We start from the raw sequence: 27,150 nt of genomic DNA, 5'->3' as shown, positions 1-27,150 counted from the left end.
ACTTTTCAAATATTATATAAATAGTATTTTATACCTACCTAGTAGTAAAATAAAAACTTTTAGTGGTGATTCAAAAGGAACCATTAAACAATGAAAAAGGCAAGGCCTTGGCTGGGTAGCTCGGTTGGTAGGAGTGTTGTCCAAAGGTGAGGGTTTGATCCCGGGTCAGGGCACATACAAGCAGAACCAGTGAACGCACAAATAAGTGTGACAACAAGATCAGCGTTTCTCTCCCCACCCTTCTCTCTCTCTCAAATCAATACTCGGGGGAAAAAATAAAAAGACAAGACACACCACAGACAGAAAAGTATTTGGAAAAGATATGCTAAATAAAGGACTTTTATGGAGAATAAAAAGTTCTTAAAATTAAATAATAAAAATACAAATAGTGCAATTAAAAATAGGCAATCAATCTGAACAGTTTACCACAGAACATATGAGTGCAGAAAATAAGCCAGTGGAAAGGTGGTCAACATCATTAGCCATTTGGGAATGGCAAATTAAAATCACAATGAGATACCTTCCAGAATGGCTAAAATAAGACTGACAATACCAAGTCTTGGCAAGGATATGGAAAACTGGAACTTTATACATTGCTAACGGCAATGCAAAATAGTAAGCATATTCTTCTCATATGACCTGGCAATAAAACTCCTAGGAATCTATCTAAGATAAATGAAAATAGATGTCTATCCTAAGACACATACAAATATTCATAACAGCCTCAACTTGGACAAACCCCAAATGCCCATAAACTGTAAACAGATAAACAGGATCTGAATTCTACACAGCATTACAATGAAATTAGCTACTGATACATGCAGCAACATGGATGGATCTCAAAAACATCCTGCTAAGTGAAAGAAGCCAGGAACAAAAAGACTACATACCGCATGATTCCCTTCATATAAAATTTCTAGAAAAACCAAAACTACAGAGCCAGAGCCAGGGGCTGCCTGGGCCTTGGAGTGGGAGGAGAGGCAGACTGCACACAGGCACAAGGAAACTTTCTGGAGTGACACACGTGTTCTAAAGCTCACTTAGGTGGTGGCCGCACAGCCGTATAAACTGACCAAAACTTAATGACTTCGGTTACTTTTTAAAAGGTGAATTTTATGGTATGTAAATTACAACTCGCTAAATGGGTTTTAGAAGGGAAATCACAAAAAACAATTGTGAAATGACTATACCTTCTATCGACTTCTATGCTCCTGGGAAACAAAATCATAACTATAGATAGTGGTCACATTGAAAACCTTGACATTGCCCTCAATGTCTTTCATAGCTAAGCTTTGTCTTTTGCTGTCATTTTAATAACTTGAGGAGAATCTTCAAATGGGTGTGGGGTAAAAGTAACATGTAAAGTACCTTCAGACTGAGAAAGAAAAAATGTTAAGAAAAAAAGAAAGACTGTGATAGAATATTAGGTACTATTTTCTGAGTGCCTAGAGAGAATATTTTATATATTTTACACACATAATTACAATCTTCTACTCATAATTTCCAAATCACAAATGAGGAAACCAAGGCTCAGAAAGATTAAATTCTCTAAGATGCCATAATTAGCAAAGTGACTGATCCAGGGTCAAGAAAACTAGTCTAACTTCAAAGACTAGCTCGTTCTAGGATTGAAATACAATTGTTGGTTCAAGGTAAGAAATGCCTCCTAGAAAACTCGAATGCAACAACTTTCCCTACGTGTAAATTGAAAATACAATGCAATTTAAATTCAATCTTTAATGTGGAGTATAAAATATTATTTTTAAACACCGTTTAAAGGTCCATGATTCGGCCCTGGCTGGTGTAACTCAGTGGATTGAGCGTGGGCCTGCGAACCAGACAATCGCGGTTCGATTCCCAGTCAGGGCACATGCTTGGGTCGCAGGCCAGTTTCCGGCAGGGGTCAGTTCCCTGCAGGGGATGCACCAGAAGCAACCATACATTGATTGATGTTTCCTTCTTCTCACCTTCCCTTCCCCTCTAAAGATAAGTAAATAAAATATAAAAATAAAAAAAATAAAGGTCCATGATTCTTAACTTCTATGAAAATTAAAAGCAAAAAGGCAAAGTCATATTACTTTTTCATAAAACCGTTAATCCATGTAACAGACAGTAGCAAGGCATCCACTAGAGAGGATTCTGAAGAATCGTTTGTAAGCGCAGTAATCATAAGTTTTTAAGTCTTCATGTTGTAAATACTACATGCAGAGTCCTTCAAAAGACAGAGACAGAATGCGATCTGAATATTTTGTTTCTATTACCAAACTGTGCAGTGGCCTTTGGACCCGGAACACAGAATCGTGTTCTTTGGCTGGTACAAGAAATCCATGTTAGAAAAAGCAGTTTGACTTACAACCTTGCTTATAATTTTGAATTATCACATACATATAAAAATAACCTAAATTCTGTATGACAGAATAAATAAAAACATTGTACCTTGCAAATCAATAAAATTTTATCAAGTTTATATGAAGAATCATGAAGCATTATGTCATTCAGCTATCCCTAACCAACTATGGTCCTGTCCAGATGAGCAAGGGTTAATGGTTATACGAACACATGAAAGATACTTTGAGAAAAGAAAGGCTCCTGACAGACAGAGTAGATGATTACTATCTTACCAATCTGTTTATGCGAACAAATTCTTCTGGGGTTTTGGCCCAAGGAGGAAGTTCAACATCAGACACTACTGTCCCATCATCCATCACTCCGAGATTATAATTATTGAAGTTGACAAACATCTCAGGGAGATAATAAAATTCAGGGATCAACTCCTATATAAAAATAAAAGACAATGTCATATTATAAATTGTAGAAACTGATATTCATAAAAGGCCCTGATGATTCCCTATTGTGCAGAAGAAAAGCAAAACAAACATAGAAAAATGTTTTCTCTTCATTTCACAGCCCTATCACAAAGTTTCTATTAAGGTAGACAGATGCCATCCAACCAATTGGAAATAAGATCTTACTGGTCGGTTCTATCCTCTCCTTCAGATCAATTCTCATTACCTCAAAATCCTTTAATACCAACATTTGACTAATTCATACTTGAGGTCTGACAAGATACAAACAGATTAACATGCTATATCAATAACAACTTAAACAAGATATGTTATGAGGTATATGGAATTTTTCCCCCCCCCAAAAAAACCAAAATCTTCACAAGCATTAAAATGTTACTACCTTGATTCCTTCATCAACCAGGAAGATATGCATTACATTTAGTTATGGTTTAACTATATTTTGGTATTTTGCTCATATTTCAAAACATTCAGATTTAGTTTTAAGGTACTAATACTGGTTTAAAAAGTCAAAATTTATAATTAGTCTAGAAAATGACCTGAGACATTGAGTAAATCAAATATGAGTTTAATAGGCTTTTCAATACGCAGAAAAATGCAGCCAGTTAGGTTTTTGTGTACAACAGGCCCCGTGTAGAACTATTTCGGAGGTCCTATGAATCAGACTGGAAATCCAGTCTTGACATGGGTCAGTGACTCGGTGGTCTTTCAGATACCCCCTTAGGGCCAGCCAGGCAGGCCAGGCTTTCCAAACAGCAGAGTAAAATAGGGAGGTCATCAGATTTCGGACAAGGTCAGTATGAACTCGTCAGAGCACAGAAAAAAGATGCAGCAGGAATGAAGCTATTATCACCTTCACCACCCACGTGAGTGCTGCTGGGCTGCGAGCTGTGCACCCCGGTTCACAGTCACAGGGGTTAACGGAGCGGCAAAAAGGAACTAGGACTCCAACTGCCTGACAACCACCTGGTCCTCGGACTTGAAAAGCCTTTAAACTAAGCAACGTTTTAAAAGTAAGAGCACTGTTAAAAAGTTTCACCATAAATGAAACAAAAAAGTCATCTTCCCCCAATTTTAAGATTCTCATCTCCAAAAGAGATGCGTGTAAGTCTAACTGACAAAAGGGGGTCAGACATGTGTTATTTTATGCAACAAAAAGCTACGGCCAATCTGAGTTAACACGGGTTGTATGAGATGAGTCGGGTACTAAAATAAATGCTTAATGAATTGTATCCCTAATAATCTTCATAGTAACTATACAAGGTAACATAGCATCTTCATTTTAAAAATGAATTTAGGCTTAAAAAAGTAAGTTGCCTAAGGTGACACAGCTGATTTATGATAAATTTAGAACTTAGAACAAGATGTCTAACCCTAAAACCTGTGCCCTAAATCATCACGTAAGCATGGGTCCTACTGACACAGCACGCACTGTTTAAAATGTTTTACCATTTCAAATGTTTTCAACACATAATCTAAGTCATTTTTATAAGTAAAAATAAACTTTTCATTCTTTCTTGATAAACACTGGTTCTCCTAAAAAAACAGATACAGTACACATATATAGAATGTACATGTACTATATATATTATTGGTATATATTAATACATATATGGTATTAATTATTTAATAAGATTAATCAAACCAGGAAAAATTTCAGAAGTGTGCTGTGAATATTATTTACTTACATATGAGGATAAGTAACTTTATAACTATCTTTTAATAATTTGCTGAAGTGTACATTCAATATATTCCAACTTTGACTCAATTTACCAAAAGGTCTTACTTTTATTCCCTATTACCTATGCTAATTCTACAGTAAGAAAGAAAACTATGCCTACCTCATGTCTCCAAAATCAAAAGCAGCATGTTGGCTTAAGGAAGTTCTTATTCTTTCCATTTCCATAATACCCACTTCCAGGCTTCTTGGCCTGTGCCACTCCCCATGTTCCTGTGCAGTAATTCCCATAAGGCTCACAACAATTATAATGGCTAAGTTTTATATGCTAGATAGCTCTCGAGCTCTAAAATATAAGCCTAAATTCATTTTTAAAATGAAGATGACACCTTACAGTCATTTCTATTATAAATCAAAGGCATATACTGCATACTAAAAATACACACAAAAATACTCTTTTCGAGATGAAGACTAGAAAGAATATAACAAGTGACATTTCGTAGCAATTCTCATGAAAAAAAGTCTTCAAGCCTCAGGTAGCACAAAAATTCTTATAATTTTGTATATTTTCTGTCTTCTACATGTCACTGTATTCAGTTTGTTTAAAAATTTTACCAAAATATACTTGCTCAAAATAGAAATGCCTTTTACACATTCTATAAGTTCTAAACTCAGTGAACAGAAATATACTTTGCTCTCAGATCACTTTAAACATACAAATTTATAACAAATTTAAATTATTTTATTACTTCAGTATTAACAGCTTATCCTAAATATAAATTTTCTTATCTAGAAATTAAATGGAGACTTCCAGTCAAGATGGTGGCACAGGCAGACATGGCTTGCTTCCTCACATAACCACGTCAAAATCACAAATACAGAACAACCAGCATTCAGAACCACGAGAAATCAAGTTGAATAGAAGTTTGACACCTATGAAATGAAAGAAATCACATTCACCCAAACTGGCAGGAAGGGTGCAGACAGGGAATGGGCTGGTCCCACACCCATGTGTGGTAGATAAACATTTGAGAGGGATATCTCCAGAGCAAGGAGTCCCAGCCCTACATCAGGACCCCCCAGACCAGCGGTCCAGGAAGATAAGTCCCCTGCTCAGGCAGGAAGGGCCCAGGCAAAACAAAGATGGGGGCTGACCTTGGCCCGTACAACCAGTGAACAGTCACAGACCATGTCGGAGCACCATCACCTTGTCCCTGCACAGTGAATGATCCTCCATGGAGGGTGGACGGTGGTGGTCAGCGGTCACAGTCAATCTTTGCAGCTGACTGGCCTGGGTAAATCCCTCCCATTGACCTGCCAAAAGCAATCAAGGCTCAACTGCAAGAGGGGGTACACTCAGTCACCCAGGTTGGGTGAGAGGGGAGGCTGAGCCATTGAACAGCTACTACAGAACAGCTACTATAGAACAGCTACTACATTGGGGCATGATATTAAGACACAGATTCAAAGCAGCTCTACCTAATACATAGAAACAAACACAGGAAGGCTGCCAAAACAAGGTGCAAAGAAGCATGGACCAAATAAAAGAGTAGATCAAAACTCAAAAAAAAGCACTAACCAAAATGGAGATAGGCAATCTATCAGATGCAGAGTTCAAAACTCTGGTTATAAGGATGCTCAAGGAACTTAGTGAAGACCTCAGCAGCATGAAAATGATTCAGTCAGAAATGAAGGATACACTAATTGAAATAAAGAACAATTTACAGGGAAACAACACTTGAGTGGATAAAGCCAAGAATCAAATCCATGATTTGGAACATAAAGAAGCAAAAAACAACCAATGAGAACAAGAAGAAGAAGAAATAATCCAAGAAATCGGGAACAGTATAAGCAGCCTCTGGGACAACTTCAAACAATCCAACATTTGCACCATAGGGGTGGCTAGAAGGAGAAGAGAAAGAGTGAGAAATTAAAAATCTTTTTGAAAAATAAATTTTTTAATTTCTATTTTTTCTTCCCTACTTTGGGGAAGAAAATAGACATGCAAATCCAGGAAGCACAGAGAGTCTCAAACAAGATGGATGCAAAGAGGCCCACTCCAAGACACATCATAATTAAAATGCCAAATGTTAAAAAGAAAATCTTAAAAGCAGCAATCGAAAGAAAGTTACCTACGTGGAGTTCCCATACAACTGGAAGCTGACTTCTCAAAAGAAACTTTGCAGGCTACAATGGATTGGCAAGAAATATTCAGTCATGAAAAACAGGGACCTACATCCAAGATTGCTCTACCCAACAAAGCTATCATTTAGAATCAAAGGGCAGATAAAGAGCTTCCCAGACAAGAAAAAGCTAAAGGAGTTCATCATCACTGAACCATTATTATATGAAATGTCAAAGGGACTTATTTAAGAAAATGAAGAAAATCAAAACTATGAACAATAAAACAACAATAAATACATATCTATCAACAATTGAATCTAGAGATGAACAGAGACAGAAATGTGGATATGGAGAGTGTTTTGATGGCTGCCAAGTGGAAGTGGGTATGGGGAATGGGTGAAGAGACGAAGGGATTAAGTACAAATAGGTGGTTAGAGAATAGCCATGGGATATAAAGTACAGCACAGGAAATGGGGCAGCTGAAGACTCTCTACTCATGACTTATGGACATGAACAATGGTGGGGAGATTGCATGAGGGAGGGGAAGATGCTGGGTGGAGGGGGACAACTGGGGAAAAATTGGGACCACTGCAATAAAATCTAATTAATAAAAGAAAATAAATGTAACAAAATACACATAAAACGAATGGGAAATTATTCACAAAAGATAGGAAGAACGCACTTTTAAGTCTTACTGGACCATGTTAAACTTTCAGCTATGAAATTTCTAACCTGCCAGGTGGGAGGTAATAACAAACTCATCAATTTCTGTTTTAATAATATATTGTATTTGTGCTTCCTACAAAGATATCTATAGATTTTACACAATGAATTAGTATAAGATATGAATTACCTTGCCCTCTTAATTTTTACCTCATACCCCCATACTTTTTTATTTCAGTGAGTAGTCAGGCATTTCCAGAACTTCTGCATGGTCCAGAGCAGAGAGAGGCGTCTTGAGGACATCCTCTTTTTCTGTCCTTTGTGAAAGTCTAAGCAAACAGGGATTATGTAAGGTGTCCAGGAGAAAAGGGTGAAAAATTAACAGTTTTAGAGACAGAAGCCACAGAAGAGAGAGAAGGGTTTCCCAAGAACAAGGAGGCACATTTCTCTAAATCTGTAACCAGCTTTCTCTCAGCGCCAGGAGAAAGAGATAGATGAAACTGGGCGGGACCCAGGGGATGATGAGTTGTGATTGGGTCCCAACTTGCTTACAGTGGGGTCCTCGTGAATTACTTCTGGGCTATGTGGCCCTGAAGCAGACTCAGTTGGGTAAGTGGAGTGCATGCGGGGCTTATGCTCCTATTCTTTGCCTCAGATAAGCACCCCTGCATACCAAACAATCTGCCCATGGACTTGGTGGCCTCATGATGGTACACTTCGGGAAGCTAGTCTCTCGGTGCCAGGAATTTTGGCACCAGCAAATATTTCTTAACCCAAGCTTGGTATGATCAGCAGGCTCTCTGCCTCCCAAAACCACGTGTCTTAGAGAGTGAGGATGCAACAAAATGGAATTAAGATGTGAGGGCCAATTTTCTAGGTACCGCATAAGCTTGGATCTCATTCAATCTTGGGAAAAGGAGGTTCCTGCCTACCCCTTTAATGACTATGTAATAAATTTCCAAGTAGCCTAATATGAAAAAGATTTGAATTCAAATTGGGACACGTCTTACATACTTGAGGTTGTGGTTATGAATTTATATATATTTCAATGACACAAAGGGTGATGTATGTGTCATTATCACACACAGAAATAAAAACATTTATTTAGTAGGGTAAGGTCTAGAATATGGACCCATAAGCATCTTTCCCTGCTTACAGACCACAGATTTAAATTGCTGAGAAAGAGTGAAAGGGCACATTCATTCATGAGGAGGAAAATGGTTGTAGGAAAAACGGCACACTAGAAATTCAAAAGAGAAAAGGATGTCTAAGAGCTGGGGTGGTCAGAGTAAGCATTAGGGAAATGAACATAATACAATGCATTCCTCTAATGCAACACTCATCACACTGTACTGAAATTGTTGGCTGGTCTCTTATTCTAAACTGATGGCTCCACGAGACTGAGGACATCACGTATCTCCTTTGCCACCACACCGCCAAAGCCTGGACACTGAACGTGACACAAGCCAGGCCTTCAGTGAAAATTTGCTGACGGAATGACTGAAAAATGGTATTTAAACTCAAGGATACATAAGCGGGGGAAAAACTAGAATAGTTCTGACAATAGGAATATTTCAAAAAGAGGTATAGAGATGAGAACATGCATATTCTCATTTCCAATGATCAATGAAGAACTATTGAACAGGTTTAGAGAGGGCTATCTACACAAGGTGGGAAATGAAGCTGTGGAGACACTGGAAGGGTCACAGTGTGGGAAGCTTGCATGCCAGGCAACAAAGTTTAGCTTATTCTCCATAAGAAAAACATTTTTTTCCATAAGAGAATTTAAAAAACAAAACTAAATTTAAAATAGAATGCATGTTTCCAAGAAATTTAACACTGAAGAGAAAGATCGTGCAGAATCTACACACAGTATAACAAACATCATCAAATAAGCACAAACCAAGTAAAGGAGTAAGCGCATATACTTAAAACACATAACGACCTCACTATAAGGAAATGTGCATGAATAAATTAGTTGACAGGAGTTGAATTATCATCTTTAATGTCAAATAAACCTACTGAACTCAACTGAGGTACACCGACATGTGACCAGAGAAATAAATATACATACAGCCTGAATTTTTCTATGGATGACAATGACATTCCATTTACAGCATGGAATTCCAGCTTAATCCCAAAAGCATCTTTCTAAGAAACATCACTTGACATCACCAAATATTAGAGTTAAAATTATCTCCTTTGACAGATAAAATTTAGTAACGGAGTCAAAGATTAAGTCTTTCTAATACTTCTAATGTAACATGCACAAAGTGAAGTATGTTTTATATTCATCAGAAGAGAACATTCGGCTCTAGATAAAAAACACATGTTCAGCAATTCTTTAAAACCTGAGTAGAAAATGATAAGTAAACACTGACAGAAGACAGAGATATTTACAATTCACATTTTCTCCTGACTTGCTGACAATGACTTTAATCTCTGTCATTTAATCAAGCAGATGGGTCAGAGAAGCAGGTAACATGGTCAAATGTATTGCATAATCTCCTAAAATAAAAATTTGAAAGGTTCAACCAGAGGTTATACCACAGTTCAGGATAAGCCCATTGCTTTGATCACAAATCCCAAGGCTTTCATGGTCTAATGATAAGGATTGGTTGTGACCACACATATGCTTCAGTTTTCTTTATTAAGGTATGATCCCCGCTGATACAACTGGCCTCTGCACAAGGCTGTACAATTCTCCCACTCACAACCACCAGTTCTGTCCACAGAACTAAAACCATTAACTTCAAACGTACCTGGCACCCACGACAAGTACTAATCTACTAACCCAAAGCAACATATGATCAAAATTGAAATAAAAAGGAAGATGCTACATCACAGCCAAAGTTACATTTTTATTTTATTCTTATTAAAATATGAAATCCTGGCTACTCAAATACCAGCACCATAGTGAGGTAACTAACTTAATGCACACTGTTCTGGGAACACTGATGGTAATACAAATGTGCAAGTGAAATTTTAGCTTCTCACCACTAGGAAATAATAGTTTATCAAAGAAAATAATATAAAAATAAGCTTTTTTTAATGAACAAAAAAGCAAATGAACAATACATTTATGGAAAAATAATGTATATGCTCTGATACATTTCAACTTTCAAGTATTTATTTTTTTAGGCCACAAATTAGAAAGTTTTTAAAAAATTTAGAGTTCACTTGTACCTATAAGTCATTTTCAGTGGACTGCCTATCTGAAAGTTTTCAAATTGATGATGAAATTTAGTTTTTCCTTATTTAGTAGATAAAATACAATGTTTTCGTTTAGTAAAAGGAACATACCATTAATTTTTAAAATTGAAGAAAGAAAAATAACCTATAACCCTTGTACACAGATCCCACAGATACCATGTTATTAGAAAACTGTCATTTCAAATGCATTAAAATAAAGAAAAATCATAGATTACAAACCAATAGATAATAGATAATCTATCTGAATCTAATATAGTGAGGACAATAATTGGATTTGAGTCTTGTCTACTCAGATTACTGGTCACATGTCTTTAAATTAATTCAATTTTTCTGACCCTTACTCCCCTCAACTGCAATTTCTAAAACACAGAGTTACTAGAGGCTAATATGAGATAATATAGAATTCTATATGCACATAAGATCTTATTGCTATTATTAGCATAATCATTAATGTGATCCCTGATAAACATCCCAAGTTACAGTCTCAGCTTGCCTGATTTTTAAAGTGAAAAGGATATTCACTGAGTTATGTTCATTTGTGAAAGCATTTAACATAATTCTATGAGCATTTAACACAACATACTTATAAAAGTTAATGTGTCCACAAAAATATTTGAGACTTCATAATTCCTACTAAGTAACTATCACATTTAAAACAAATTTATTATTCTTTATTAGCAATGACAGTATGGCTTAATGTGTCTCACTTTATGATGAATACCCTCAATATTTTATAGTTCTCTCCTGCTTTCAACACATTTTTCACTCCCATATTGGGACTGGACATTTTCACTGAGCCTGTTGCTTTTCCAGGACCCTACCTGCAAGAAAATTGGAACTTGGGAAGAGTTAATAAGCATTAACAATGCAAACAACATGTACACTGTAGCTATCAGAAGGGAAGACAAATTAAATGCCCACCTTACATTTTTTCTGAAAAAGTTGTAAAATAAGTACATATCGCTATGAGTATGAGTGAGAACAGTTAATATCAGTGTCCATGAACACATTAATGAACAGTCTAAATTTTTAATGTAACAAAAATATATATTGATCACCCATAAAGTAACAAATCACAGCTGATGTGTATACATTTTTATAATTCAGGATGACAGGAACATTTTCTAAGTGCCCTAAAAGATTTTTTCCTGCCTAGTATGTAAGTAACACAAGAAGAAAAATATTCAGTGTTTCAAATACTTTTCACCAAAGAACAAAAACAAATCATTGTAGACACAGAAGTACACAGTTCAAAGATAAGAAAGTACACCAGGTACTCAGATCACATTTTTGTTGATGAGACACTAGAAACCTAACCCTTGCTTATATCAATCAGCCAATGGTAAAACTGGTTTTCTTTTGTGTTATTTCACTTAAGGTTGCCTTAAGTGAGGCTGCACATGGATACATCATCTAACCCACTGATACCTGAAGAAAAGAGTTAAGTGATGTGGTAAAATTAACAAATCTGTAAGGTATGTATAAGTTATGTGTAAAAACAAGGATGAACAGATGGCTAGTTCAGTTAGTGTAAATGTTTCATATTGCTGAGAGAGGTGAGACAGCTTGAGCACACGCTAACATGGACGTGTGGAAGGCAGAGAGAGGAGGATGGGAAAAGAGAAACTGGCAAAAAAAAATAAACAATGGAAAGAAAGACAGGAGGGGTAGGATGGAGGGAGGGAGGGAGGGCCAGGAGGGAGGGAATACATGAGCCAGAAATGTACAAGGGATATATGGAAAAGAATAAGAATGTAATTTGTTTCCTTTAGCATTTAAAAATATTCAATTATTTACAGATACGTCTGAAAAATAGGAAGAAATTATCAATTTATTTTTACTAAGAAAAATAAAACTACCAAATCACTTACGTTTAAGATTTTTTTAAACAAATGCATCAAGAAATATATTTTCAGCAATTATGTTTTTCTGTAGCTAAACACTTACTTACAAATGGCTATAATGTGGATGCTATCAGCATCCATGCAATGCATTATGGTGGGCAGTGTGCGCATAGGGGAAAAGGAAGCTAACTTATCTTTCAAATTACAGACCCCTGGGACTTCCAAGGTAGAATAGGGCAAGTCAAAGGTCTCACGTTTTACAAATCTCACAAGACACACATAAAACCATTCTATGATCGTCTCCATTTTGTATTCTTTAGCAAATGTGGGCACTTAAAACTTTTAAGGGTTGATTTTTAAAGCTAAAACTAATTCTTGTAATATTAATGATAGCCATTTATTTTAAAATGTTATTTAGTAGTATCTTAGGATTTAATTGCATTCTATTTACTTAATTGTAAGTATTAAATATGCTGTATTCAGTCTAGTTTCATAACTTAATATAAAATTTATACTCATCACTAACAATACACAATAGATTACAAGGTGGATTTTCAAATTGAGTGTACAAGGTATGACCAGTGACAAGATGTCCATATGGACTTCTTTTGTAAAGTTACACAAAGTACAGAACTTAATCCATCTTAAGTATAAAAATGGAGAAAACGGCGTTTATTAACAACTCTCAGTCAGCAGACGACAGTCAGCTTTCAGCTTCTCGCGGCCGGAAGAGACCTGCCTAGAACCCGGGCTGCTTATCACCCGCTCCCTGTGAGCTCACAGCCACTCGGGTTTTGCTGAACCCCTGGCTGGGGTGGCCACACACTCTCTCCTTCCTCCTCCAGCGAACTCTCTCTTTTTCCCAGGCTCTTTCCCTGACTTCTCTTTTTCTGGCATCTTTAAATCTGCTCATTCCTTCGTTCAGTCAATATTTGCTGATTTCTAACTAATTGCAAGGCATGTTCCTAATGCTATGGCTACAAAGAAGATAAAACGGAAAATCCCTACTTTCATAGACTGCTAGTGATGGAGATAAACAAACCACTATATGTGCATCATGCCAAATAGTGGCAAAGAGTGTGTAAAAGCATGGAACAAGACAAGGGGACACAGAATGATCTTAGAGCGAGTGTTCAGTGCAAACCCACTCCGAGTAGGTGGCACTGGAGCAGAAACCTGAATGAAAGGAATGGGCAAAGCAAATACCTGGGGAAAATGGTTGAGGCACAGACACCTTTTAAACAACGCCACCCAAGGGGGAGTGGGCGTGGCATGTTTGAGCAGGAACAACAGCAAAGGCAAGTAAGGCGGCAGCAGATGAGGAGGCGGAGAGGCACCAGATACCATGGGGCCTCAGTGGCTACATTAAGAACTAGAATTTTGTTCTTGGTTGAGCCTTCATTGAAGAGATTTGACCAGAGGAATACCATCTTATTTACAATACAAAAAGTTTATTCTTGCTGTGCCATGTGGAGAAAACAGCACATGGAAAACAGCTGGAGTGAGAGATGATAGTCACTTGGGCTAGAGTGCTAGGGGCAGATGTGGTGATAACTGGGCAGATCCTGCACACTTCCTGCAGGTTGAGAAGCCGGGCAGCGTGCTGCGTGTTATAAGGGAGGAATCAAAGATCCTAAGCCTCCTAAAGGCCCAAGCAAACTCCGTAAACAGTGCTGTCTTTTACTGAGATAGCAAACACTGAGGGAAGAGAGGACTTTTTCATTTGGGGTAGAGAAGTGGGCACTAAAAACGCCTTCGACCTGGCTGTATAAACCTAGAATTCATGGGCAAGCCAAGACGTCAGGTGCAATCACTACGGAGCAAGTGTTCACGCAGAACAATGCAGAGACCAAGCCCTACAGTAATCTGACAGTGTAGGGTATGAAAACATGATAGTCCGGTAAAGAAGGCTCAGAAAGACAAAATGTAGCCAGAAGGGGGTGGCTCCTTAGTCCAGAAACCAAGTGAAGAAGACATTATAAGGAAAATGAATCAATTAATTGCTTCAATAATGCTGACAGATCAAGTACAATGAGAACTGAAAATGTACATTAGACAACATGGAAATTGTTTATTAATGACCCTGACAAGACTGGTTTCAATAAAGTAGTGGGAAGTCAACCAAATGCCGTGTCCTGGAGAATTATTTTTAACCTGTCCCTTGACCTCATCCCCTTAGTTGGTTGAGGAACTTAACAACGTTCCTTTTAACTAACTGCAATGGCCTTCTGACAGTTCTCCCTGCCTCAGGCTCATATCCTCCTTCCCCGTCCCTGATCTAGTTTAAAGGCAGCTGCCAAGACACTTCCCCAGTTAACTGGTGCTGCTGTTCAAAAACCGGCGCTCAGCCCTGGCTGGTGTAGCTCAGTGGATTGAGTGCAGGCCTGCGAACCAGACGATCGCAGTTCGATTCCCAGTCAGGGCACATGCCTGGGTTGCAGGCCAGTTGCTGGCAGGGGACACAGCAGAGGCAACCATACAGCAGAGAGATATTGGTATTTCTCTCCCTCTCTTCTTCCTTTCCCCTCTAAAGATAAATAAATTAAATTTAAAAAAAAACGCGCTTGCTCTCACTGCTAAAGCAGGGGCTAGCACGCTGCAGCCCACAGGCCAAAAGTGACCCACCATCTATTTTCATAAATAAAATTTTACTGGAACTTGGTCATACTCACTTGTCCACATACTGTCTTTGGCTACTATTGCACTGCAGTGGTCAAGCTGAGTAGCTATGACAGAGATTGCACAGAATTCAAGTCGAAAAATATTTATTATCTGGCCATTTACAGAAACATTTTGCTGACCTGATCTACAGCATTAAGTCAAATATTTTCAGGATGCTCCCAAGAGTCTTCACATTAGAGCACAGGTCTCTTTTGGTGTCTCTCCTTGTTCCCTGTACACCAAATCCATAAGACCAATTAGCAGACCAAGAACACATCCCCTAATGTGGGGAGCATTTTCCCTAACTTCATTCCTGTGAGTCTCCGCGCTCAGAACACTCTTCTACGTGTCATTAGTGCACTCATTTAAGGAATATTGGATTTAGTGCCTACTATGTTTCAGGAATTGTTTTAAACTTTAGGTTTAAAGCAATGAGCAAGAGCCCAGATTTCACACTCAGGGGGAGCTCATGTTCTGGAAGGGTGAGACACAATAAATGAACAAGTAAATATATGGATGTCAGATGGTGAATGATATTAAGAAAAATAAGACTTGGGAATAAAAGTGCCTGGGCTGAGGGATGTAACTTTGAATAGAAAGGACAGAGAAGGCTGTACCAAGAAGGTGATGTTGAAGCAAAGACATAAAAGGAAGGAAGAAATAAATCCATAAAGACTTCTGGATGAATTTTTCAAGTGAAATAAAAAGTAAAAGCAAAGCCCCCAAGGTGGAAAGATACCTGGAATATTTGAAGAATACCCAAAAGACCCTGTTTAGCTAGAATTGAATGAGCAACGGCAAACAGTACAATGAGGGGTCAAGAGGGAACAGGATTTTGGAGAGGACAGGAGGCAGCCTTGGGTCTCTTATAGTGTAAGGGCTTCAGCTCTTACTCATCTGGAAAACCATTGACTAAGAAGGAGAAGACTATGAGGAGAGCAGGTGTGATGGAATAAATATTGGAATCAGGTTTTGAATGTGTTAAGTTTAGGGTACATTTTATATGTTCAAATAAAGATGGAGAGGAGGAGTCAGACATCAGGAGAAATGTCCACGTTAGGCATCGATTTAGGAGGTTTGTTGCGTCTTTTACGATAAAAACTCCCTTGCATCTTTTAAGGTATACAACCCAAATAGTACATGTTCTGTGAAGTCACTGACAACCCCTTCTTCCCAGTGAGAATTACTTTCATTTTGTTTTTATCTATTTTCAGCATTTACCACTGCCTAACCTGTACTGAAAATAGTTTGAGGCAATCCTGTCTTTCTCACCTGGACTAGTGAAGTAGAGACCTGTGTTTAGCTTAACTTTTTAACCCCAAGTGCTCTCAGTTACGTGCTGCATAAGATACACAACCAATAAATGCTGAGCTAACTAAATGTGTTTGGGAGGGGTTTAACTCACCTGCCACAGAAAGTTTTCCCCTGAGGGCATGGAAGCTAGAAACCTGGTCCGTAACTAAATCTCCTCTTCTGTGTTCTCTGTACACACCCCCAAGGCAAATTTAATTTGCCTTTCTCTCTCATCAAAGACAAATCAATTTCCAAATCCTAACAATTCTTACCTTTTAAATGTCTTAAGTTCATCCACATTTCTCTAGTGCCCTTATCACTACTGAGTGTAAGCGTCCACTGCCTCCCGCTGAACGCCTTTAACAGTTTACAGACTGTCCCTGCTCTCGCTCCTAGTACAGTTCCCATTCGAACACCAGCCACCGGCATCTCCTGCAACCACAGCACCTGTTCCTGCGACACCTCTGCTTCCTCCCTCCCCTCCTACCCCCACACAGGGAGTAGGCATCCTATATCTCCCCACCACAGAAGTGTTCGAGGCCCCACAATACAGGCCCCGGATTTCGTCTTTCCTCTCCCTTCTCCGCACTTCAGATGCTGTATTACGAGCCCGTAGAGCCCTTGTTACACGGAACTGCTGAGACAGTTTCACCGTCAGTATCTGCTCTAGTGCACCGTTCATCATCGATACATTTTATCTGGGGCTGCACCAACCAGGGCCCAAAGTAAAAAATTTAAATACTGAATGTGATCTCAGCATTCTGTCAAACTTTTTACTCTAATTTCACTTTTATCAAAGGTTGTTTCAGTTACATACCATTGCACTAAATTCTGAGCTTCCAGAAAATTAATTTGCCAGTCATCTCCCTTTTCTCCTGCCCCCTTTCTAAACTAGTGAGTCTCGGGGGTGGGGGGGCAGCTGCGACTGCTTCTGCCCCAGTGCGCGCAGTCAATCATTCTGCAGGAGAGATGGCACAGGGTTTCAACCGCGGTGCTTCGGGTTGTATTTGACCATCAGGGTTAATGTATTGATGCTAAAGCGCCTGAAATGAACACACTGTCTACAAAAGCTTAGAGATTTACCTAATATTTAGATGTGATTACATTGTGAAATTCATTCAACCTTCCACAGTCTCTGATTTGTTCCACAAAATTTAGTCATGACAGTTCAGGCTGAAGACAATTACCTAATTTGCACCTCAGTTTCTCCACTTAAGTGGGTTTTTAAGACTGGAAACGGAGAGCCTGCTGAGGGTTAAACATGATTACTTATCACAGTGAGGATCCTCCAAACCAGTTTTAGTACCTTCCACTCCTCAAACGACCTATTTTTGCCACCACCTGTCAGCTCCCACTCAGGGTGAAGCATCAGGAAAGTCGCTGCTCGAAGAGGGAAGGCGCTCACCTTTCCATAAGCACTGAGTTGTCCTCTGGTGGTTTCTGAAACAACACCTGACGTCTGCGCTGCCCACTACGGCAGCCACCAGCCACGAGTGGCTACCCGACGCTTAAAATGTGATTATACTTACACAATGTAACTAAAACTACACATCAGATCTCAAAGACTTAGTATGAAAAGAAAATGCGAGATACCTAATTCATAATTTCACATTGTTTATATGGTGAAATAAGTATTTTAGATGTACCAGGTAACAGGTTATTAAATTTCACTCTTTTTGACTTTTTAAAATGCGACTCTAAGAAAATTTCAAATAGTTTACATGGCACACAACTGTGGTTTGCATTATATTTCTACTGGGCAGCGTGATGGGCCTGCGTAGAGAACTGAGCCATGTTTCTGAACTGTTTACCAGGCAGAACAGAGAGCAATGCTGAGGGCCCTGTCTCAGATGGAACCGCCAAGGATGCATGGGAATACAAATGATGCCCCAAACCTGAGACAGGAAGTCATGCTAAAGATGAAAGACTGCTTTAGTGAAATCTAACACAGTCGTTCTCTTCTCTGAAAAAAAAGAATTCATACTTTTACCTTTCGCTCAGAGGAATAAACTTCACTTTTTCGAAAACTATTCTCTCAGTAGTAGCAGAATGCAAAATATAGGGATTCTAAGATATTAAAGTGACAGTTCCCCTTTAGCAAAAAAAAAAAGGTTAAGTACTAGAAATGTTATATTATTATGTCCTGAAAAAAATAAATCTTCTGTTCGCCTCACAAAATTTCATATTTGTAAAACAGCATAAAAACATTTTAAAGAACATATCAATCAAGGTAAAACTTTAGAACCCACCCTCACATTTCTCTATCCCCTTCTCTACTGTTTAACATCTCTCTCTGTTTCTAGAAATTCCAAGACAATACAAAGAAAAATAATTCCACTGAAATACACTTTATCTCAATAAAACATTTGCACTATTATAGTGATTCAAATATACTTTCTCATATATTGTATCATAGTAATTTAAACATGCTTTTAAAGTATTAAAATGTAACACTTTAAAAGACACAAGTTATAAAAAAACAGGCATGACTTTAGGGTGTCCAACCTTTTGGCGCCTCTGGGCCACACTGGAACAAGAGTTGTCTTGGGCCACAGATTAAATACACAACACTAATGAAAACAAAAAAATATCAAAATGTTTTAAGTAAATTTATGGTTTTGTGATGGGCCGCATCTTTAGCCATCCTGAGCCATGGGTGGAACACCCTGATGGACAGTAACAGTATATTGTGTATTTTTCAAAGTATTTAAAAGTCACTAAGTTGGCTATCAATATAGAAAATGGGGTAATTTATCAATGTCCTATCTACCCGACAGATATTTTATGGTAAAAACATAAAAGGAGAATATTCATATTTCTTAAAAGGGCAAGTAGATTTCACCAAAGTTCGCCCTGAAGAAAATTTCTGTGTATCTCAACATAACGAAATGGTATTTAAGAATGAACCTCTACTAATCAGGCTCTGATCAACTTGACCCTTGGAATTTTATTTTTTTAAACTTTTCCCTGAATCCATTCTTTACTTTTTCATACAGGTACCCTATCTGACACTGCTAGAAAGGTTTGAATTAAGTGCCACGGTAGCAAGACCTAAAATTCTAGTATTGTCTAGTAAGTGGAATGATTTTAATCAAGTCTGGGGCGTTCGGAGGAAAGCAAGATAAATTTAAACTCTTATGATCTGTGAAGGAAGAAAACCAGTGAGCAAAACAGGGAAGGAGGAAAGTAAAGCAGTTCATGAGCATCTTGTTTTTTTGTTTTTTAATGTTGTAGCTGATTTGCATAGATTTATCGATTTTTAACAGGTGGGGTATTTTAAGGGAAGTGTTTGAAAAAACTGAACCAGACAGTGCTAATTAAAAAATATTGAGAAAAAAATGACAGATTTAGGAAAAAGGGATGACAAAACTACAAGGGTCAGTCACATGCACCTCCTGCCTGACACGGCACAGAGCAGGAGTGTCTGGTGCTGAGAGAGGGAGAAAATTAAAGACACCCACTACCTTCTAATACAGAAGGTAGAAAGTAATTTTCAAATTCATGATTTTGTTTTTATTTACACCGCTAGTGTCAGATCTAAGAATACAGCTGTAACTTGGTCATTCCATGCTTAATAAATGCAGAAATTTAGAAATTTTTTAAAAATTTACAATTCTTCAATCTGAGAACAAAAAGTCCAACCAATCAGTGTTTTCACTTGTCTATATCTCCTACTACTTCTCAAGAGTTAGATAATTACACAATGCAAGATCAGAAGTAGAATTCAGTAACAATTATTAAATATGTTAACTATTCTGTTATCTAATAGTCATTCCGAAATTACCTACTGATGATTCTTAGAGTGTGATATATCATTTCAAGAGTAGTCTATAGCTCATTATTAGTGATATCAAAAAATCCTATAGATGTCCCAATATATATATGATTATTTCTTCATAGATGAAATCTTGTTTAATCAAATATCTTTGACAGAAGCAATGATATACTCTAAGAAAGTATGTGAACACACTTTATTGAATTTTTTAAAGTAATCTATACAAACATAAACATTAGTAATGCAACTTCTCTTTTGAACCCCAATATATCCCACAGAGAATTCACCATTTTCTCACATACAATATAATTATTTACATGTCTTTATAAGACATGGAACTTAATGAGAGGCATATCTCATTACAGTCAATAGCATCTGACATCAACACCCCACTGAAAGAGACACTATGTCGTGAAAGTAAGTTACGGTACTTCTGAGGGTGTGGACAAAAGTCTGGTAAGGGTCAGGTGTGAGTTCAGACCCGCAGCAGGTAAAAGATGACCACCTTAAGAATAGAGACATGGGGTCTCTGACATAAAATGAAAAAAAATAAAAGCCTTGAGGTTTTTCTCACAGTACATTTCTGACTATATGTCAATTTTATACTCTGAATTTGGATTTCCATTGAGCATGCTTCCTTACATCTGTAATAAATTTTTCTTTAAAAATAAAGACTCCAAGGAGGAGGAAAAACCGCAGCTTCACAACTGAAGAAAGAGACAGAGAGTCAGACATGCGCACAGACACGGAGACAGACAGGAAAGAAAAGGAGAGACAGACAGATTCTGCACAGTGGCTCCTGGCCACTTACGTAAGACCTCCTTCTTTGAGGCTTATCTTTAGGCTGTACAGCAAGAGAGGAATTGTCAACATTCACTCAACAAGGAACACATGGGCACTAACTGAAAAATGAAACATTTCTGTACCTTAATATCAGATGTATCACGCTGACTGTTTCGCCAAGCTCTGGAAATGGATGAGAAAGTTCGATCCGCATGATCAAATTTCCCTCCTTGCAAATTTAGGAAGTAAGTTGTGAAGGGTTCCTAAAAAATTAGCAATTAAAAAATCAGTACCTCCCCTCATGCATAAAAATGTGGTTTTTATACATCTTTATATCTAAATACTCTACTGACTGATACATATTAGCCAGGAATATGTGTTCTCAAATCATTTTCTTTCAAAAGAAATATTTCCAAAATTTGATATGTGCAACATTTTTCACTTTTCCTTCTAAGAACAATTTATTAATAACATTCACACATAAATTAGATGGTATTTTCTTCATAGCACAGGGAAACTGTCAAATATGTAATTTTCCTATTGTTACAACTCAATATTTAATTTATGATTAAGAAAAGAAAAATGTTTGGAAGATTTAAAAGCCTCCTCTTAGTTAAAGAACACTTAAACACATATTAGTGGATAATTGCTTGAAATTAGCTAAGCACTATAAATTACTTCTAGGATTTATGTCTGCCTGTGCCCTTCTAACAAGCTTTAATTAATGATGTGCTGCTAACGCTTTCCCAAAGAAATTACTTTCCAGTAGATGAATCACCTTTCCATTTTACAGGAACATTTCTTGTTTAACCAATATATTATCAATACATGGCAGGCTTAGAGTAACCTACAAAGATACCTTACTCCATTTGGGGCAACAAAAGTGCCTAAGGATACGAATATACATCTGTGTTAATGAAGTTTTATTTATTTTAATAAATAACATTTGACTACAACCTATGTTACAGCTTAGAATCTGGTAGGATATCAACCATTTGCACAGGCAAATTTAAGGAAGAAGATCACACAGGTTGAGGTGAAACATTTCTAAGGCAATTCTATGCTAATACACAGCAAGTGGGATATAGAGATACAACTAGAACCTTGTCACTGAAAAAAAAAACATTCAGAAAAGATTGACTATTCTCCACAACACTGAACTTATTTATTCGTGGTTTATTATTTAAATTGTACTTACTATCCTTAGCAGCCATGCAAGAACAAAACTTGCAGTCGAGTAATGAGTACCATAGTGGAACTTGGGGACTTGATCATCTTCCCATGATTCGTACCGCTCTGCAAAGAACGCTGCTCTTTTGGGATTCAAAGCTCCTACTGGCTGCCAATGGAAAGGAAAAACTAATAAGAACACAAATGTAAGCGTCTTTCATCTCTTTCGTTCTTTAAAATGTGTCCTTTCAGTTACTTTAAAAGTGAATTAAAAACTATAAAAACTATTTGAGCTAAAATACATTGTTAATTCAGACAGTAGAAAAACAAACTTATTATCAATGAAGGTTAAACACACCCATACAAATAAATGAAGAAACTTGTCATTTCTAAGTCTAGCTTTTGTTGAGTCAAAGTCTTTAGTCAGCCCGTAGCAAGCATTTTCAAAAAGACAATTACATGGCCCTGGCCAGGTGGCTCCGTTCCTTGGAGCATCATCCCAAACACCAAAAGGTTGTAGCTTTGATTCCTCGTCAGGGCACATACCCAGCTTGCGGGTTAGATCCCCAGTCGGGGTGCGGGTGGGAGGCAACTGATGGATGTTCCTCTCTCAAATAGATGTTTCTCCACCCTGCCCTTCCTCTCCCTCTAAAAATCAACAAAAAACAGACCCTTGGGTAAAGACTTTAAAAAATGTAACTACATGAAGCAAGCTACATACTACTTCGAAAGCACCTATAAAATTCTATTTAGTTAATCAGAAGCAACAACCAGAAAGGGAATCCTGCAGCTGGAGGACTGGTTTATAAAAGGTTCTGAAAGGAGGACAGAAGGAAACTGGAGGGAGCGGGGAGTGCAAGGAGGAGATTACGGGGAAGGGGATTAGACAGAAACCTGCGCATTTCTACCAGTATGAGCAGAACCAGAATTTTGAGGAAAAAAAACATGCCTGCGTGAAATATAAAACTACACAACATAGGACGAACTGCAGACAGACTGCAAGCGCACACCAGAAACAACGCATTAGGAGCAGAGGCCCCGAAAGCAGCACAGCAGAGTGGCGAAGAGCGTGGGCTCACTGGGGGACAGTAGGGCCCAGTCAGAAGGTTGTTTTGGAGAACAGAATGAGTCGGCACAGGTAAAGTCCTGCAAACCTTGCCTGACAACACCCAGTGAATGCTAACTATTGGATTTAGGATTAGCTCCTAGAACTGGGGTCAAGTTTCAACAAAATAACAGCCTGTAAACCCCCAGCACACGGGTCGGCATCAGAGAAGAGCTGTATAAGCGTTATCATTGCTGCTGCTGTTATTCAGGGAATACCTGAGCTCCGCAGGCAAATGGTGTGTGATGATGCGCACGAACATTTTCTTAAGGAAGACACAGTGAGTGGTTAAGATTTTCACCCCAATAAATTCAATAAAAAGGGGGGAAAGATTTTCAAAGGGTTCTAAGGGCTGAAAGCGTTAAGATCAACTGCTTTAAGCAACAATTCATTCTCATAAAAAATTGACTTACAGAAAATGCTTATTGATTATTTAAAATATTAAGTGCCAATTCACTGAAAAAATGTCAGATTACTTCCTTTAATGAAAACCTATGAGTTAGTCACTCCTCATTCATAACAGAAAGGAAATATCTGATTATTTGGGAGTAAATGGTGATGTAAAATAAAATTTAAAATATTGGTTTAAAAATGATACATTTAGACACAGTCTATTGAATATGAAGCCATGTTAAACTATTTTTTTAAAGTGCTTTTCATGTTAATATGTGATTTTAAGCAACACTTAAAATTCATCAGTTTGTCTACATTTCTTCAACTATTTTTTTTAACTGTTTATCTTTGGCACCATTCTCTTTCAACAGCTTTGAAATGTTCTAATCAGCATTTTATTTCAAGCCATTTTTTAACTTCACAAGCAAACATTTAAAAAATCTTTAGTTGATTACTATTCTAAATCAGTATCAGAGCAGAGTGATTTAAAACGTCACCTTTTAAAGCATTAGTTTCTTCAGAAAAGAATTATATCTGATTTTCTAAATTTATGCCAGTTAAGAATGGTACTGACTTCAAAAAATCTTTGCCACAGAACCAATTTTGAATTCCTTTAAATGGATTTTAGTTGCTGTCCCTAAAGACTGAGCTATGCAAAAGGAAAAAAGAAATAAAATCACTGGAAGACAAATTATGTGAATTAAAAATAGAATCAATGTTCCTTTTGTATGGTTCTGCAGCATATTAAGTAGTCGCTTTATCTGCTCCTATTTTTATTACTCTCCAAATGAGTACACCCCCAAAATCAATAGTTATAGAATCACGTTCCTTGAATATAATGCTAAAACCAATTAGGATTGATTCCACTAGCATCTAAAAAAATGGCATTGCACAGAGATCCATAGAGGTAGAACCCACAGTATCGATTTTGGCTGTTATTGTTACAGTTGGTTTCTGAAGCCTGCAAGAGGACAGCTATCAAGACATACCACATTTATTTGCAAGCATAATAAAAAAGAAGTCCCCAAATAAAAGAAGGTTAAAAAAAAAAAGACCGGTGGAGCTGTGCAATGACAATGATACACTATCAGCTTACTCAGAGAAGTTACAGTGGGAATACACACATTGAATTATACATTACGCGAAAGCACTGATTTATTGTGGTAATAACATCCACCTCATTAAAAGATTCTGCTTTGCTGCAGTTGGAAGGCTACATATTGTTTACTGCTATAAATTAATGGTGGTACAAAGAAGACTGTGGAACCGTCCTAACAATAGATCTGTAATGACAGTGCTGTATATCACAGCTTCCTCAGCAGCTTCATAATAAAATGGAGACAATGTATTGAGCTAATACATTCTACCATGCTGGCCCATATTTCCCTGACAACTGCTTTAAAAGATGAGCTGACTCCAACTATGTTATAATGCTGCAAAACATTTAACTAAGCAAGAGTCTGTCATACAGCAAAGTGCATCATAGCATTTTTAAAACATTGTCTAAATCAGCATTTCAAGATGTTTATTCATCTCTACAAAAGAACTAAAAGCCAATGCTGAGGGCTCCTCTTGCTTACTTACACAGGATGTTATGAGTATCAATTGGAGGGCAATTCAGAAAAATGCCTAGCACCATCATCCCACAGAGAGCTCTTTGTACGACTAAACTGTTAAAGCTTGGCTGAGTATTTTTAAAAATCAGCAAAGTGATTAAAGGGATAAGAGCAAAAAATACCGGTCACTTAAAATGATAACTTCCTAAAAATATCAATAAAAATGAGTATTGATTAGAGAGGTGTAGTTCAAGTTCATAGCCAGGTAAACATAAATAGCCATAGGATACAGAAAAGTAATTACAGACATTACATAAGACTAACAAATAAAATTGTCTAAGATTTTTTAAATCAATAAAATAATGAAAGAACTTTGGAATAGAATGATTTAAAAATTAGAGTATAAAACTACCACAATAAGCATTACATTAAAAAAGCAGAAACAATTTGCATTAAACAAAAAAGAACACCAAAACTTGGAAATGTACAAATAGCAAAAAAATCACTATACTTAGACTATTTTCACTCACAAACAGCAGAACTGACAACCATGTCAGGGTTGTACGAATACTGTTTGCGAACCAGTAATGATACCTTTCGGAACAAGATGTGTAAAACAAAACTTTCTAAATCAAATTTTTAAGATTATCACAATAAAAAATACATCATTACCTTCTTTGAGAAGTAATTTTTCTAATTTTAAGGGGAACAAAAATACTGCATTTAAAGTGCACGCAGTCAATTATTAGCAATAATAATTATTCGGCTGATTTACGCATATCTAAGAAAACCCGTTAAACGAACCTGATGAAACCAGTGGAGTCTATGAGAACAGAACGCTGTGCACCCCGTGGCCCTCTGTGGGCGCAGAGGTGTGGGCGCAGAGTGTCGGAGCCTGACAGTGCACAGCCCTCCCAACAAACCGCACTCTCCTACCTGCCTCAGGCACATAAGCAAAGGCGGATTAACTTTCAAAAGTAAAAAGACCCTCCCCTAATTTTACGATGAAATATCAAGCTGTAAACATCTTCTACATTTATTAAAAACAAGTAGTTTTGGACTCTTAGACCCCTTCAAGGGCACACGACAAACTCAGAATCACTAGGAAGAGTTAGCTGCTAAAAAAGAGGCTTTTGTAGTGCTGATACATTCTAAGTTTTCTCTTTCTTTTTTCAAATTTCAGGATAATTACTAATATCCATCTTCCAAAAGAATAATATCCCAACCTTACAGTGTGCAATTTATAAAGCATTATAATACATTCTCATAATAAATATGTGAGCTAGACATCCCTGTTTTAATAATGAAGACAAGAAGTATCTTAAGTAATATAGCTGAAAACCAATATAAATCTGGGAGACAAAAACCCAGTTCTCAAAACACGGTCTTTGGGCCATTTTATCCACCTAAACTTGTTGTATTACAAATTGTTTTTCCTAGTTTTGACCATTTTCCAACTTCTTACATTTTCAACTTTTAAGTATGATGTTTAATGGACTGATTTAAAAGACTAATAACGTATGTCAAGTGCGGAGGAGAGCTCCTGGCACAAAGAAGGTGCTCAGTAAGTACAACTGCTATTATCACTATCACCATAACTCCTCCCTGCTTTGGAGGTTTATATGTGAACTGTTCCATTTTATATCAATGTTTTAGAAGTGAAATGTTCCAAACTGCTGGACCATGATTACAGCAATTACAGTAAGAAAATGACAGGGAATCGACAAGAAATCTGAGTAATTTCATAGGGCAGAGATTTGCTTGGGTAAAAAAACTTCTTAAAATCCAATTCTCAAAAGAGGTTTTTACATCTTTTTGTAAAGGCTTTCTTTAGAACATCATTAAGCCCTAACATATGAGGATGAGAAGCAGAAAAGAGGAAGATGAAAGAAAGAAAAAGAAAAGTCATTCTGGAGCATGAAATCCAGAAACAGGGCCCTTGTAGATGCTAAAGGAGAAAGTAACCCAAAGACACATTTCCTGGGGCTCAGGAAGGTGGGCAAAAGTGCAAAACTACTTTCAGGGTCTTGCTCAGAATCCTGATGACTGGCCCAAAGCCATTTGTGAGTGTCACCTTTATTCGGTACC

General features: G+C 37.4%; 1 protein-coding gene across 1 annotated transcript in view; it reads right to left on the bottom strand.

Annotated features, from left to right (window-relative positions):
• The window catches only part of LRBA (LPS responsive beige-like anchor protein), a 522,692-nt gene that overhangs the window by 114,900 nt on the left and 380,642 nt on the right, over positions 1 to 27,150 (bottom strand). Inside the window, exons 45-47 of the mRNA XM_037058420.1 lie at positions 22,037 to 22,177; positions 20,982 to 21,101; positions 2,622 to 2,774 (exon numbers count right to left, since the gene is read on the bottom strand). Of these exons, the coding sequence (XP_036914315.1) occupies positions 2,622 to 2,774; positions 20,982 to 21,101; positions 22,037 to 22,177 (414 nt within the window). The remainder of the gene's footprint in view (positions 1 to 2,621; positions 2,775 to 20,981; positions 21,102 to 22,036; positions 22,178 to 27,150) is intronic.

The sequence above is a fragment of the Sturnira hondurensis genome, unplaced genomic scaffold (genome assembly GCF_014824575.4).
Source record: "Sturnira hondurensis isolate 20B ecotype Veracruz unplaced genomic scaffold, ASM1482457v3 Scaffold0010128, whole genome shotgun sequence".
Lineage (NCBI taxonomy): Eukaryota > Metazoa > Chordata > Mammalia > Chiroptera > Phyllostomidae > Sturnira > Sturnira hondurensis.
The sequence above is the reverse complement of the archived record's forward strand: the minus strand, read 5'-3'. Positions and strand labels throughout refer to the sequence as shown.